The sequence below is a fragment of the Xyrauchen texanus genome, chromosome 47, assembly GCF_025860055.1.
Source record: "Xyrauchen texanus isolate HMW12.3.18 chromosome 47, RBS_HiC_50CHRs, whole genome shotgun sequence".
NCBI lineage: Eukaryota > Metazoa > Chordata > Actinopteri > Cypriniformes > Catostomidae > Xyrauchen > Xyrauchen texanus.
Window position 1 is genome coordinate 7,059,860 of NC_068322.1, and position 13,909 is coordinate 7,073,768.

Consider the following 13,909-nt stretch of genomic DNA (forward strand, 5'->3'; position numbering starts at 1 on the left):
TTATCCCAGCATGATTTGAGAATGTTCCAAAAATCATCTGAATTTAAGCAAGGGAATCTGATCTTTGGGCTTAGACTGAAACTTTCTTACAAAATTTTTATTTTGCAGTGTTTTGCACACAATCTAATTTTAATTGTATCAAATTAAGTAAAATCTACTTTATGCCATGACATAATTTTCATTCAAGTGAGTACATTTTACTTCATATTTCAGTTAATACAATAACATACAAATCTGATTTACATGGTAATTAAACTTTAATGATTTTTAAAGGTGCACTCAATAATTTTTTCCCCATTAAAAAGGATTTCTCCTAAAGAAATGAATTGTAATTTTGAAACATATGTATAAAATCATGACCACTCACGTGAGATGAAGACTCTAGTCATATCTGTTTTATTCTACATGGTGCTCTAATGGGGACTGTCATTTTAGAATCACATGACCAGCTGACTACTACTCACTTAATCTCTTTTTATTGGACACTTTCACTCTTGGATTAAATTAATCATGGCTGATTGTGAATAGTGAATTTCTACAATGGCATCTGTAACTGAAAACTATTGATTTTGAACAATGCTGCATCCATACCACTAGGTGTCACTGTAAGTCCAAGATGGCATGAACAAAAAGTTAGTGAATGCACTTTTAACTATCCTTATAAACAAGTTTAATCATGCACCACATGACAAACAAAAGCGCTTCACAGAGAAGGATAATGCATGCTTTGTAATTCATTATACAAGATCCCTTTGCATCGCTGGTGATAGAAACAAGATATGGAGCTGCGCACGCAGACCTCAACATGATGACGGCAACAATCAACAGATTTTGAACGATTCATTTTTATCATGAATAGGTTATTTTGAGCTTAACAAATGTAGAATTTACTTAAAAGATGATTAAAATAACTTACCCTATGTAGAAGCTTATCCAGACAGGGACATTTTTGGTTGGGCCATAGCATACACGGCTTGGTGTTGTTCATTATCATTGTCTATGCTTTATTTGTTGTTGATTCTTATTCCAATGTAGAGCTGTGATGCTATGCTCACATCAATATTAAATATTTTTCCCTGTCTCTTTCTCCACTCAAAGGCAGTGTACAATCTGGCCGACATGTCATGCAAGTGTCATGGCGTCTCCGGTTCATGCAGTCTGAAGACCTGTTGGCTCCAACTGGCCGATTTCCGTCGTGTTGGGGAGTTCCTGAAAGAAAAGTACGACAGCGCCGCTGCAATGCGCATCAACCGACGAGGCAAGCTCGAACTGGTCAACAACCGCTTCAACCCCCCGACATCCGAAGACCTAGTCTACATCGACCCCAGTCCAGACTACTGCTTGCGTAATGAGACCACCGGCTCCCTGGGCACCCAGGGCCGTCTTTGCAACAAGACCTCAGAGGGAATGGACGGCTGCGAGCTAATGTGCTGTGGTCGTGGTTACGACCAATTCAAAACCTACAAACATGAGCGGTGCCACTGCAAGTTCCACTGGTGCTGCTATGTCAAATGCAAGCGCTGCACATCACTGGTAGACCAATTTGTCTGCAAGTAGCACCCTGGGAATGGGACAGAAACCCTGGAGAGGCACTGAGCAATTAGTGAGAGATGAACAGGACCCTTGGCGGCCCCCAAGGGGAACTTAGAGATAATTAAATGTAAAATGATATATTAAATACAACAAATTAAAGAATATAAATAAGTGTATGTGTGCCATTGATAGTAATTTAATTACTTTTTCTGACTCAAGAATTAAATGTTAGACGTCATTGATGAAACAGATGCATGAGTGCTCGTTTATTTTGTCGTCAAGATGTTGTTCTCTCTACCGTACGTGCTCAGCAAACACATTTGTGTTTGAATGTGCTTGAACGAAGGTGGGACCCTTGGCCGTCTTTAGAAGGAAGAGCCTATAAACCCTTGAGAGACTCTAGAATTTTCTAGAAAAGGAAGAGATGTAGAAAGAGGACGGAGAACAACATGGCACACCGACCAACACATTTTCTAAACCGTTGGTCATCCACTTGCTTTTAGACTGTGCTGATTCTTGACCAGACCTCCACAAACACACTCCACCTTGCCGATAGCAGAGCTCTTAAGAACCTTGAGTCAAATTGGGACACCGGGATTGCGGAGAAACACAGTTATTGGACATTGTGTTCCATGGTGTCAAAAGAAAAAAAAATCTAATGCTGCTTCTCAACCTCTTGTTAAGCTAGCCACTCCCCCAAAAAACCTGGAGAGACAGGTGATGCATAAAAGTAGGTACAGGTATTGCCTGGAATGGAGTTTAAATCCTGGCAGACACACGCTGCTCCCTATGGATCTTTTCCATTGGATCTAAATGGTCCATCATTGGATTTTTGACACAAATAATCCTCAAAATAGGCTTTCAAATATCTGTTATGAACTTTTGATGCATTTCAGGGTCTTCCAGACATCGTATCTTGGAAGAGCATCTAACTTAGAGCTGATATTGAGGAGAATGTTGTGTTGTTCTGTCACAGTAATGAATGTGCGTGTGGAAAGCAAATCAAGGCAACATTAAAAGGACTGCAAAAATATTATTGTAACCAAATACTAGTGGTTCAGATTATATTTTATTAATTGCTTCTCATTGTATACATCATATGTATTGTTCTCATTATTATAATTTGATAAAGAAGCTTTTTACTGGGGATTTATATGCTAACAGAGGAGATATTACTGGCCACCAAAATAATGGGCAATCATAGCCAACCTCTCCCAATCTCTGTCAAGCCACACAACAAGACAAAAATATCTTCTGTTCATTTATGTTTTTGGAGGAAAACTACACTTGTAAATAACAGTCAACACATACTGTTTATGCAAATAACACTTGACTTCACCTGTCTGTCCACAATGTTTTCTGCCCTGTGATCATATGCTTGTTGTGTGTATTTCCCCCTCATTCAAACCAGTAATATTAAAAATATCAATAGTAATTATTATAACCCATGTAGCTACTTTAATTCACTTTCCCTGACTGTGTTTATTCTGTTAACTTTGTGCAATTACTCAATTGATCACAATGACAAATGGGATATATATTGCACATTAGCACAATGTAATAAGAATTATAAGTGTGTAAATGTCAAGATGATGTAAATGAGTATTGACTGTTCCTCTGACTTCAAGATTTATTTAGCCTATTCAATGTCAGATATTTTAGTAACACTTTACTAAAACGAAATGCATTAGATATCACAAACTAACAAAGAATAATTACTTTTTACAGCATTTATTAATGTTGGTTTATGTTAATTTATCAAAATAATGTTGTTCATTGTTAGTTCATATTGTATTACCTAATGTTAACATATAAAACTTTTAATGAAAAAAAGTCAGATTTGGGAAAATAGCACATTAAAAGTACAGTTACAGCACTTAAGTAACACAAGTAAAAGTATTCATTTTTTAAACTATTTAAAAAAGTACAATTCCTGGGCAAAACTACTTAATTACAGTACCGTGAGTATTTGTAATTTGTTACTTGACTCCCCTGTACATGACACAGAAGCTGTTGTTCACCACAAAATGAAAATTCTATCATCATTTACTCACTCTCATGTGGTTAAAACCCATATTAGCCTACATTCTTTATTATGTGGTCTCTTGTTTGTTCTGTTTGGTCAGACTGGAAATTTAGAGTGGAAATTCTTGAGAAAGCTCATATAGGTCTCAAACCACAAGAAACACATTTGACCACACAGATACTCATATATATTTTAAACTGAAAACCATCACACATATTCTTTTTATTGTTATCATGACAAATGGTAGTTTACGTCAAACTGAAGTGCAATTTTGGAATTCCAACATTACAGACTTTATACTCCTTTGATGGTGTTCAGCACCTAGATACAGTTTTACCATAAAGATCAATCTGATCTTTAACTTTTGCCATTGATAAGACTATTACTATTTTAAGCAGTCTACACTATTTTTTTCTAACCCCTGCAACATTGCACAACTGTAAACTTTGGAACCGATATCATATCTGAACCAATCCTTTAGAGAAAGCCACTGCATAGCAAAAATTATTTTTGTATGGCAAGTATTTTAATTTCTGCAACTGGTTGTAAGAAATAGGCTTTATTTCATCACAGGCAGATGACTGCAGAGCCCTAAATGAGAAAAGAAGAAGAGGAGTTTTCAAAAAATGAAAATAACTTTTGAGAGAAAAACAAAACCAAACATTAAAGACAGATAAAATAAAACATTTGAGAGAAAAATACATTTAAATGTCTTTATACATTTTAATGATAACACTTTACAATAAGGTTGTTTTTATTCACAATAGTAAATGCATTAGGTATCATGAACTATTAGCTAGCAATTTTTAAAGCATTTATTCATCTTTGTTAATGCTACTTCATAAATGAAGTATTGTTCATTTATAGTTCATAATGCATTAACTAATGATAACATATCCAACTTATAGTTAAAAAAATAATTATAATTCTAAATTATAATTTTACCATGTAAATTCATGTTTATATAAAAAAAAAGTGATATTTAGATCAAATGTTTTCACTTCATAAACTACAGTCCGACGGTGAAAAAATATCAAACACAACATGAATCATGCGAATAAACAAGTCCCGCGCAAACTACAAATCCCATCAAACCTAATTCCTGAAATCAATCACATGCTCTCATCTGAGCATTCTCATTGGCCGTTTTGGCCTCACGCGAGGGGCGTCACAAATAAACGCAAAGATATCCTCAAAATCCAGCCAGTTTGAGTCAGTGAAGTCAGTCCACTGGATCGGCAGCATCACTCCGACAAAAACAAACTTTTGAAGGGCAACCGCTCTCCGCTGTTTCTTACAGGTAACCAAAAACCCACCACCGGACATTTACACGAGGTCATTAGGTTGTGTTTTAAAACGTTACTGGCGATAAACTCTTCGTTGCTAATTAAGTTGTTTTTGTCAGTATTGCTAGTAGACTAGCGATGTCGCTAACCTCACTGTGAAACGGCTTTGCTGTTGTTTCCAACTCTTTCTTGACGATAATTAGATTTTAAATTATTTAAAACACCTGGATTTTCCGGTGGATGTGTCTGAAAGCATTTAAAGACCCTGCAGTCCTACTTAGACGTGAAAAGAGACGTGTTTAGTTAGTAAACTCTGTTTATTATTCACTTTAAGACTTGTTTTTGTCAGTCTTTGAGAGTCGAGTGTGACCACTGATGGGGCTTTTGTCTATTGTTTTCATCCTGTTGACATGCATTTTTCCCAGGTTTCTCTAATCATTAGACCAGTTTTACATATTAAAATATAAAATTAGAGATGACAATATAATATGCTGTCTGGTTGGGTTGTAAACAAACCAACGTCATTTAACTGCGTGCAAGAATCGAACTAATAGAGGTCAAATGGTGATTGGCATTAATGGAAATGTTTTCAATTTTCTGGCATTAAAGAAATCGTGCCTACTGATATCTGTGTTAAGCGTTGACGTGTGAAAGTGTTTGACAGCTCTGTTTTGGTCTTATCGACTTGTCATAATCACAGCCATTTTTGACCTATTTTCTCTGTATGACTGTAAAAATGCCCCTCATGATTACACAGGGCTATTCTGAGTTTTTTTTTTTTTTTTTTTTACATATTTAGAAGGAGAATTTATCTTTTCAGTTGATTCAGATTTACTTGTCTGCATAGTCAAATGCTGGTCTCAACCAGAGGGCAGTATGATATTTTACTTACAGTACATCTGTCAAACTGTCTCTGTTTTTGTAGTTATAAGAAGAGTCACTGTGTCCTACTTTTTGTGTTCGAAGACAGCTTGTCATATTTAAGTAAATTGGTTGTCATTGGACTGGAGTTCTGCCCAAAACCAGTGCTGTACTTCTAGTTATTCCACATAACAGGTATCGAGGTTGTGCATCCAACTCTTAATGACTGCACATCTCTGAACTTAATGCTAAACACTATGGTGTGACTATTTCCTAACACAAAAAGTGTGTTGGTTTTTCGCTTGTTGTTGGGGCCCCTAAACAGTGTCTCCTCATTTGCTATAAATGGAGCTTGTCAAAGCTGGCTGCCACCAGATAAGCATCTTAGACCAAACACTTGCCATTTCAAATGGACTTCAAACAAGTCCTTGCTTCTCATAAGAATTCAGAGCAGATAATCTCTCTTTAGCATTAAAGTAAATATAAAATCAATATTGACCTTATTTACATTCATTATGAACTAGTCTTTAGTGCACATTATTCCAAAGAAAAACATTTACATTTTGATCTAAGATTATGAGGACCAAAGACTTTTTATACCTCTTATTTTTCACCTGTCCCCTCAAACCATCTGTTATATAGAGTAGGGCTAGGTATTGATATAGATTTCCCAATTTGATTCTGAATCACAGGTTTTCAATCCAATTTGGATTACATTTTCATTCTTTTGGGTATACTTTTTTCAATCACAATGTCAATTTTGCTTAAATATAAAATAAATGTAGTTCTTTCTCAGCTAAAGCTGTTAATTATATTCAGGAGACCTTCTAAATGGATACAATATAAAAATATGAATTGTAAAACATTTTTATCATTATCATTAGTTTTTCGTTTTGGGTTTAAAAATGCACGTTTTCTATGAATAAATATGATTTCTTGAAAGTGCATATGTATGTATGTATGTATGTATGTATGTTTACATGCATAATTAGTACTATTTACAAATATTTACATTTATTTGTTGAACACAGAACGAGTCAAACCAAATTTTACTCTTAACATGCAGTAAAACGCTGCTAATCTTCTTCGCCACTATGCTTCTCAATCACTGATGAGTGAAGTCTAAAAGTGTATCAGCCATTGGCTAGTGACATTTTTGGTTGCATATGTGAGTGATTTACTCACATTGTAGAGGGTTGTGTTTAGAGATGCACCAATCTGATACCTGGATCAATAACGGCTCTGATACTGACGTTTTTAGACGGATCGGGTATCGGATCCAAATCCGATACTGTGTGCTAGTCATATTCATTACTGTCAAGCTCCAAAACTGAAAGAATAACCATAAAAACACCATTAAAGTAGTCCATATGACTTGTGCATTTTATTCAAACCCACCTGAAGACATAAGACAGATCTGTGAATCACAAAAGGCTGGCTAATAAGTAAATACGCAGCACGTTAGTGAATGGCGCTGCTCTGTTGACACAATTATAAGCACGCATTAGCTGGTGAAGCGGTCAAGGCTATTTTCATATGTGAGTGTTACTCACAAACATCATCTCAGATGTAGATGCTCAATAGTTCGGTTCACTTATAATGTGCATTTAGAATGGCACCTGACGAGCATTTTAACAGACTTTGAGCAAGATGTGAATTAAACCACTGTTAAGCCTACATACAGACATAAAGACTTCCCGGAGTGTTCAGATCGTCAAAATAAAAGCCTGATGGTTTTCAAGTTAAAGGTGCACGACTAATGTTAAAGGGGTTCTAAAAAATACTAATATCTTACAGCTAAATTGACATATGTCAACCCCGTTTTTTTTAAACAAGACCTTGTGTTTCATGTTGACTACTGGAGGGAGCTACAGTGAGAACTCGTAGGCTGCTTTCTACTTAAGAGGGGCTAAATCTTAAATTCTTCTTTCTTCTCAGGTAATCTACGTCCAGATGTATTTAGATTCTTAATATTTATTTAGCTTGGAGAGCTCTTGCCATGCTATGCTTTTAGCGCTTTTCTTGCAGGTGTTGTGTCTATTAATTACGAGCGGAACACCGGATCGGCGCTAATTAGTTCCGCCTCTAGGATCTCCTATTATTTTTCAGGTAGGAACCAAAAAACGGTAACAAACTTAACTAAAAAATTTGAGGTGGTTACACTGGCTTCTTTTCTACTGAAGACTTAGACTGTTAATTTTGCTGCTATATTATCCAGTATACTAGTTAACAATAAAGTGTTTCTTAATAGGCTATACATTTATATTGAAATAATGTGTAGTTAGAGGTTTGTGTTTCTTTACATATAAAAGAGTAACCCCAATTAGTTTTTGATATAGGAGAGGCTCTGCCTAGACAGATGAGGTGAATATGTAGCCAGACGTTTGCACAATTAAAGTGATTTCACACAGTCAAGGTGTCGAACCATACTGCTCTGTTCTACCACACTGCTCTGTTCTACCACACTGCTCTGTTCTACCACGTCAGCAGTAGTTTTGGACCACTGCTTTTAAGCTGCAGTGGGGGAAGGCACCTTATAATGGAGTGGCGAAGCAAACATATTGTAAATGACAAGATTACTAAACTCCTGAAAAGCTTGGTTGACTTCGTTTCTGTCTATGGTTATTGTAGGAATGAGAGCACACTTGGTTCAAAACTAACTGTACTGTGCAGCACATCAGCATGTCATTCCTCATGTCCCATAATCTTTGCAAGGTGGGGTGACGTTGCCAATACGAACAACTACTATTGGCTCATCCTGTTTGTGTAGATCATGTACTGGAAAGCTGCTCAGTAATCAATGTCATTTTGCCTTAGTCTATTCATTCTGACACCAGGAGTTTCTAAAGAACTATGATACATTTGTGGTTTATGCAAAGTGCTCAATGTCAAATAATCAAGTGGAAGTGCGTATGTGCTTATTTTGGTCTGACAGATATACCATCAGTGTGGCTGAGGACATGGTTTATTTATTGTGAATGTAATGAATGTCTAACACATGTTCTTCTATATTGGTTGGCAGTTGGATTCCACTTTGTAACCCTTTCCCAAAGAGCCTCTTCCTCTCTGACAGAAGATCAGTGCAGCGCTGGTGGTCAGCCCTGGTCTCATGACCAACAAATGGCACACAAAGGCACCTCTAACCCTTTGATAGTTCTCTTCGTCGGTCACATGCCCCACACAACCAATGAATAGCTCCAACAACTGCTTTTATTTTTATCTGCTTTTACTGCTTCTCCATTTTATCTTTTGTTTTTAGTTGTTTTCCTTTCGTGTAAAATCCTCAGGAAAATCACATGTTGTGGCCGTTAGGGGTTGTCGATATACTGGTAGAGACGATAAACCAGTAGAAATTTGACTACTGGTATACATTTTAGATTATCGTCTCTTGCACGGTTACAAAAAATGAGCACCTCATGGAAAGAAATGTGCTGAGTATTCATTTCGTGTTACACAAATGTTGAGGAGGAAGGCGGAGTGGCCACAAAATAGTAACCACAAAATAAACCTGGTTAATATATAGTCAAATTAAGGGAACCGTATGGAAACTAAAGTTTTACTGTTATAAAACCATGATTTTTGCTCAGAAAACCATGGTGACAGCAGTCATGTTTACTACAATATTACTATAGTAAAACCTACATTTTCTGTAATTACTAAATCAACATTTTAACATAATACCTGCACTAATATGCTACATGCATCAACATAAAGTGCTCTTCAAAGGCATCTCAACATATATTCAATATTCGGAAGCTGCTCATCATTCACTATAAGGAATAACCTTGCTATTAAAATGGATAGGAGAAGGGATGTTGTGATAATGCTGCTTGAGTTTAATCATACGTGGAAATCCCACATGAACACCCCAAGCGCTTTAGTTATTGTTTCATGTCTGTCAAATTAGCACTGAGTGTCTGCTTAAAAATGGAAGGGAGTGTGTAGTTTCGGCTCACCTGCGGCTCTTTACCTGGGTGATGTCAGCATAAATGATTAATCAAGTATCAATCTATTACTTAAACGGCATTTTAATGCCATTAATAAAAGCACATTTTTGACGCTGACAATAGATTACAGCCACGTGAGGAAACCCGAAGATCTCTCGGGCACATTTTAAACCCTTGCGTGCATTATTGCCACATATTACCAGTATACGACACTCACTCTGAACGATGTCTGCAAATAGTGCCTGTTAAGTAAACAATGTTTTATCATCGCTGTTGTAATTGTCTGCAAAAAGAAAATGTTCCCAGAAAGGTGAAATGCAGGGTGCTTCTCTATAAATGGCTTGTTTTCTCTGCTTGCCATTTTCAACTACACACAACGTGTGCAGAACTGTGATGTCATCAAGTTGACCCATGTGAAACACAGGGGGAGTGTCCATCTACAGAGACATATAGATGCATTAACAGCGTTTGTAAAGTCTGTTTGACACTTTGGTTTCTTCACCAAACCTTTTGCTCTAGATACATCATTAAAGTTGAGGTGAACCAACCGCGGTGCCAATGCTTACTGAACCGTGGGGGGTGAACTGTACGGTCTGGTTGTTTACTGAGAACCCCTAGTACATATCCATCAGTGGTCATGGCTAGCAGCTGCCAAAGCGAAGCACATATCTCACATTCTAAATATGCTTTTAATCTGAAATGCTATTACAGTAAGATCCACCATGCACCATTTAAATGTACATTGTAGGAAGTGTGAAAATTCAGTAATATTTATCTGGAAAGCCCTACCTGATTGGACGGAGAAACTATAGCCCTACCCCTAATCATTATGTAGCCTGTCATGTAGCACTTTCATCATAAATATGAGTCCTCTCCTGCCATCCTACGTTTTGAAAATCTAGCCGTGTGGGAGCCGAAACTAGGAAATAAAAATAACGTCATTATTATATATAATACTATATAATTTTTATATACTATAATAATAATTTAATTTCACATATATCGCCAACCACTAGTGGCCATGTGGTTGTGCGTTCATGAAGACGTTGTCAAGTTTTCACCAGTGAGGTCTGAACATGAGTAGAAAATTGCTGCAGGGTGTCACAGAACACAAAAACGATTAACATCTCAAAGGTGTTTTGTTGTTTTCTCTTAAGGCAAAAACAGGGTTTCCAGAGCTATGTAAAACCTGGAGTTATCAGGGAAGTTTAAAATTGCGATTTCTAGGCCTAGAAATGTTTTAACCATAAGTCATGGAAGTTCTATGGTGAAATATATATATTTTTATCATTCTCAGACCTTTTTGTGCATTACATTATCATTTATGAAAACAATTTATACATGAAATTGTAAACTAAATGCTATCAAAATGTAATTTATAAGCATCAATTTAAATATTTTGTTTAAAAAAATATTTTAACTTTCAAATTTATTATTATTCAATTTTTATTCATTTTATAATCAAATTGTTCCTTTTTATTAAATATTACTAGGCTAAGTATTAAGGATTTTATTAAGTTATTAAATTTAAACTTTGGCTAGACATTTTATTTTGTGACTGCAATCTCTATAACTAGTAGTCACAAAAGCCTCGAAAATGCATTGAAGAGTCAATGAATAGATAGAAATATATTTGGAGCCAAATGGATTTACAGAAGAAACAATGTACTGTTAAAGGTGCAATATGTAACAATTTTCATTTTTTTGGCCAATGTGTGAACGGCTTGTAACTTCCTAGATTGCCTATTAAAGCCTATATACTGATTTTCATGTGAAGGGAACGGGTCGCTTTTGCCTCAGACAGTAGCTTCTCTGCCGCTATTCAACAGCGACAACAAACTGCAACACTAGGTAATGTTATCTTAGAGATGGAATCCAGCAAACTTCTGGCTCCCAGCACAACACTGACTCCTACACAAACTCCGAGGAAGCCAAAAAAAATTTATCTACTGAATCATGTCTGGCTAAGCGGGAACGTGATCGTGGTCGAGCAAAAACTGGAGTGAACGTCGGCAGGGCATTTGATTCCTTGAGGGAGCTTTGTTTGTTTTTGGTGATCAAAACTGACCCTGAATTGGCGTTCTTCTTATTGTACCGGTAAATGTACATAACTGCAAAGGGTGTGAAATATAGTGCCATAAGGATTGATCTGTGTAATATTTGCCTGCTAACACTGACGAATTGCAAGCTACCTTGCTTCGTAACATTCAAATAATTCAACGATCTTCTCTTTATATTAAAAGTTCACTTGAAGGCCACAGGTCCACAGGTGTCATTAATAACAAGGGTTTCTGAATCTTACATACTGCACCTATAAATGGGTCTAGTTATGAGAATTGATTGTTGTGAAATTGACAGTTGTTAAATATTTTTAGTAAATGCAATTCTCTGAAACTTTCCCTACACAGAATCTGACTGAGTCACATCATGCATGTCATCATCTGTCATTTACTGCATTGGCAAAACATTGTACTCTCAAAAATGGTCTTTTAATATATTCAAGTTTGATAATTACATTTTTAAAGTTTTATTAATTTAGATAAAGATAAAATATTTTTTTTTGAGTGTGGTGTTCCTGAGGTTCAGCTGCAGCCAGAAATTAAAAGCTATATGCTATAATTCCATGAATCACACTTCTGCTTTGAATTGGCTTATGCGTGACATTCTGTAAACGGAGAGGTGGATCCAGTGTAGCTTTTCACATGTCAGGTGTAATGCAAGCATTTCTCTGTCCAGATTTGTCAGTCATGTTAGCACATGTGATGGAGAAGAATCAGTTGCAAGCATCAGGATTGGCTTGTAAGCTATGTGTTTGTCCATCTGAGTTGTGTCGTAGCCTGTGTGCATGCGCATGTTTCCGTCAAATCGGTCTCTCCTCTGCAAATTTCAGTGCACTGTGTCCTTCCCCACACTTTCCTCTTGAACAGTGGCTGATACAACGAGGGTCAAGTGGTCTTTGTTCCGTGATTAGGGGGACCACATCATACGAATGCTACGATGTACTACTAAGTGTAATTTCAGTCTGAATTTCTCCGATTACTGCTCCTCCCTAGGCACCTTTCTATTGGCCTCATGAAGTGCTCCCTTCCCACCGCATCAGAGCTTTCCGAGAGCCAGATCAGTCACAGAGGATGAAGTCCTGCCTGGTTAGGTTTTGGAGAAGGCACACCGGAGCTAATAGGTGGTCTATTGTATTGTAGAGAGAGATGCTGTCTAGTGTCACAGACTAGTGACGCTTTCTTTCAGGTGCACTTTGGCAGTGCCGAAGTAGAATTGGGATTGAAACTTGTTTCTGCGGTTACGAAATTGCTGACAAACTATAGCTGCTTCAGTTTAAAGCTGAAAACACAGAAAAGCAAGCTGGCAGGTAGTCAGCTGTATGGGCGGCTGTCGAATGCCATTTCTCTTTTCTCCATTCGATGTTCTCCCTGGTAAAATGTTTTGCTCACTGTGGACTCAATTGATTTTTAAATCTTTTCTACAGGAACAAAAAATAAAATAAAAATCAAGCCATTGCCACACAATAGAAATCTAAAACTTGCTTCTTTTAAAGTGTGTTTCGCCCTATTTCTGCACAAGAATGTTTAAGGTTTCTGCTTGGAGATACTTAAGGGTGCTGCTGTATTTTTGTCACATTGAGCACGTTTGCATCCACATCCTTCCACCAATTATGCTTAAAGGGATAGTTCACCCAAAAATCTAAATTCTCTCATTATTTACCTTGCAATATCCCAGGTGTGTATGACTTTCTTTCTTCACCAGAACACATTGCTCAGTAGGTCCTTAAAATGCAATTGAAATGGATATTTCTGCCTTTAAGGTCCAAAAATCACAGAGAGCATAAACTTCATTCATACGACACCAGCTGTTATATGAATGTCTTCTAAAGCAACACAATTGCTTTAAAAGATATATATTTAAGTACTTTTATTTACTCTAAATCATGCTTCCGGTCGGCAGCGGTATGCACGTGTGATGTAATCGCATTTGAAAAACGTGAGAACTGACACACTTGTGACAAAGTCGAAAAAGCAGTGCTGTTTACAAATGAGGAGGAAAGCTGTACAGTAGATTGGTTGATTTTGGTTTAGATCTGTTATTTATCTGTTTCTTTACTCACAATGGTGCGTTTGTGAGCTTATCTTGAATGTCCCAACCGAGTGGAGAATGTGAGATTACATTGGTATCCATGGCAATGCAAATATATCACACTAGACACCATTTGTACTCCACCCTCTCGTGATGTGTTGGATTAT

General features: G+C 36.8%; 2 protein-coding genes across 4 annotated transcripts in view; both read left to right on the forward strand.

Moving 5' to 3' along the window:
• The window catches only part of LOC127638925 (protein Wnt-5b), a 95,974-nt gene extending 92,405 nt beyond the window's left edge, over positions 1 to 3,569 (forward strand). For all 3 annotated transcript variants that reach the window (XM_052120686.1, XM_052120687.1, XM_052120685.1), the window contains one exon: positions 1,099 to 3,569. In XM_052120686.1, the coding sequence (XP_051976646.1) occupies positions 1,099 to 1,557 (459 nt within the window). In that variant the 3' untranslated portion in view covers positions 1,558 to 3,569. The remainder of the gene's footprint in view (positions 1 to 1,098) is intronic.
• A 1,173-nt stretch (positions 3,570 to 4,742) lies between these two features.
• The window catches only part of LOC127639166 (adiponectin receptor protein 2-like), a 37,559-nt gene continuing 28,392 nt past the window's right edge, over positions 4,743 to 13,909 (forward strand). Inside the window, exon 1 of the mRNA XM_052121046.1 lies at positions 4,743 to 4,859. The gene's annotated coding sequence lies outside the window, so the exon portion shown is untranslated. The remainder of the gene's footprint in view (positions 4,860 to 13,909) is intronic.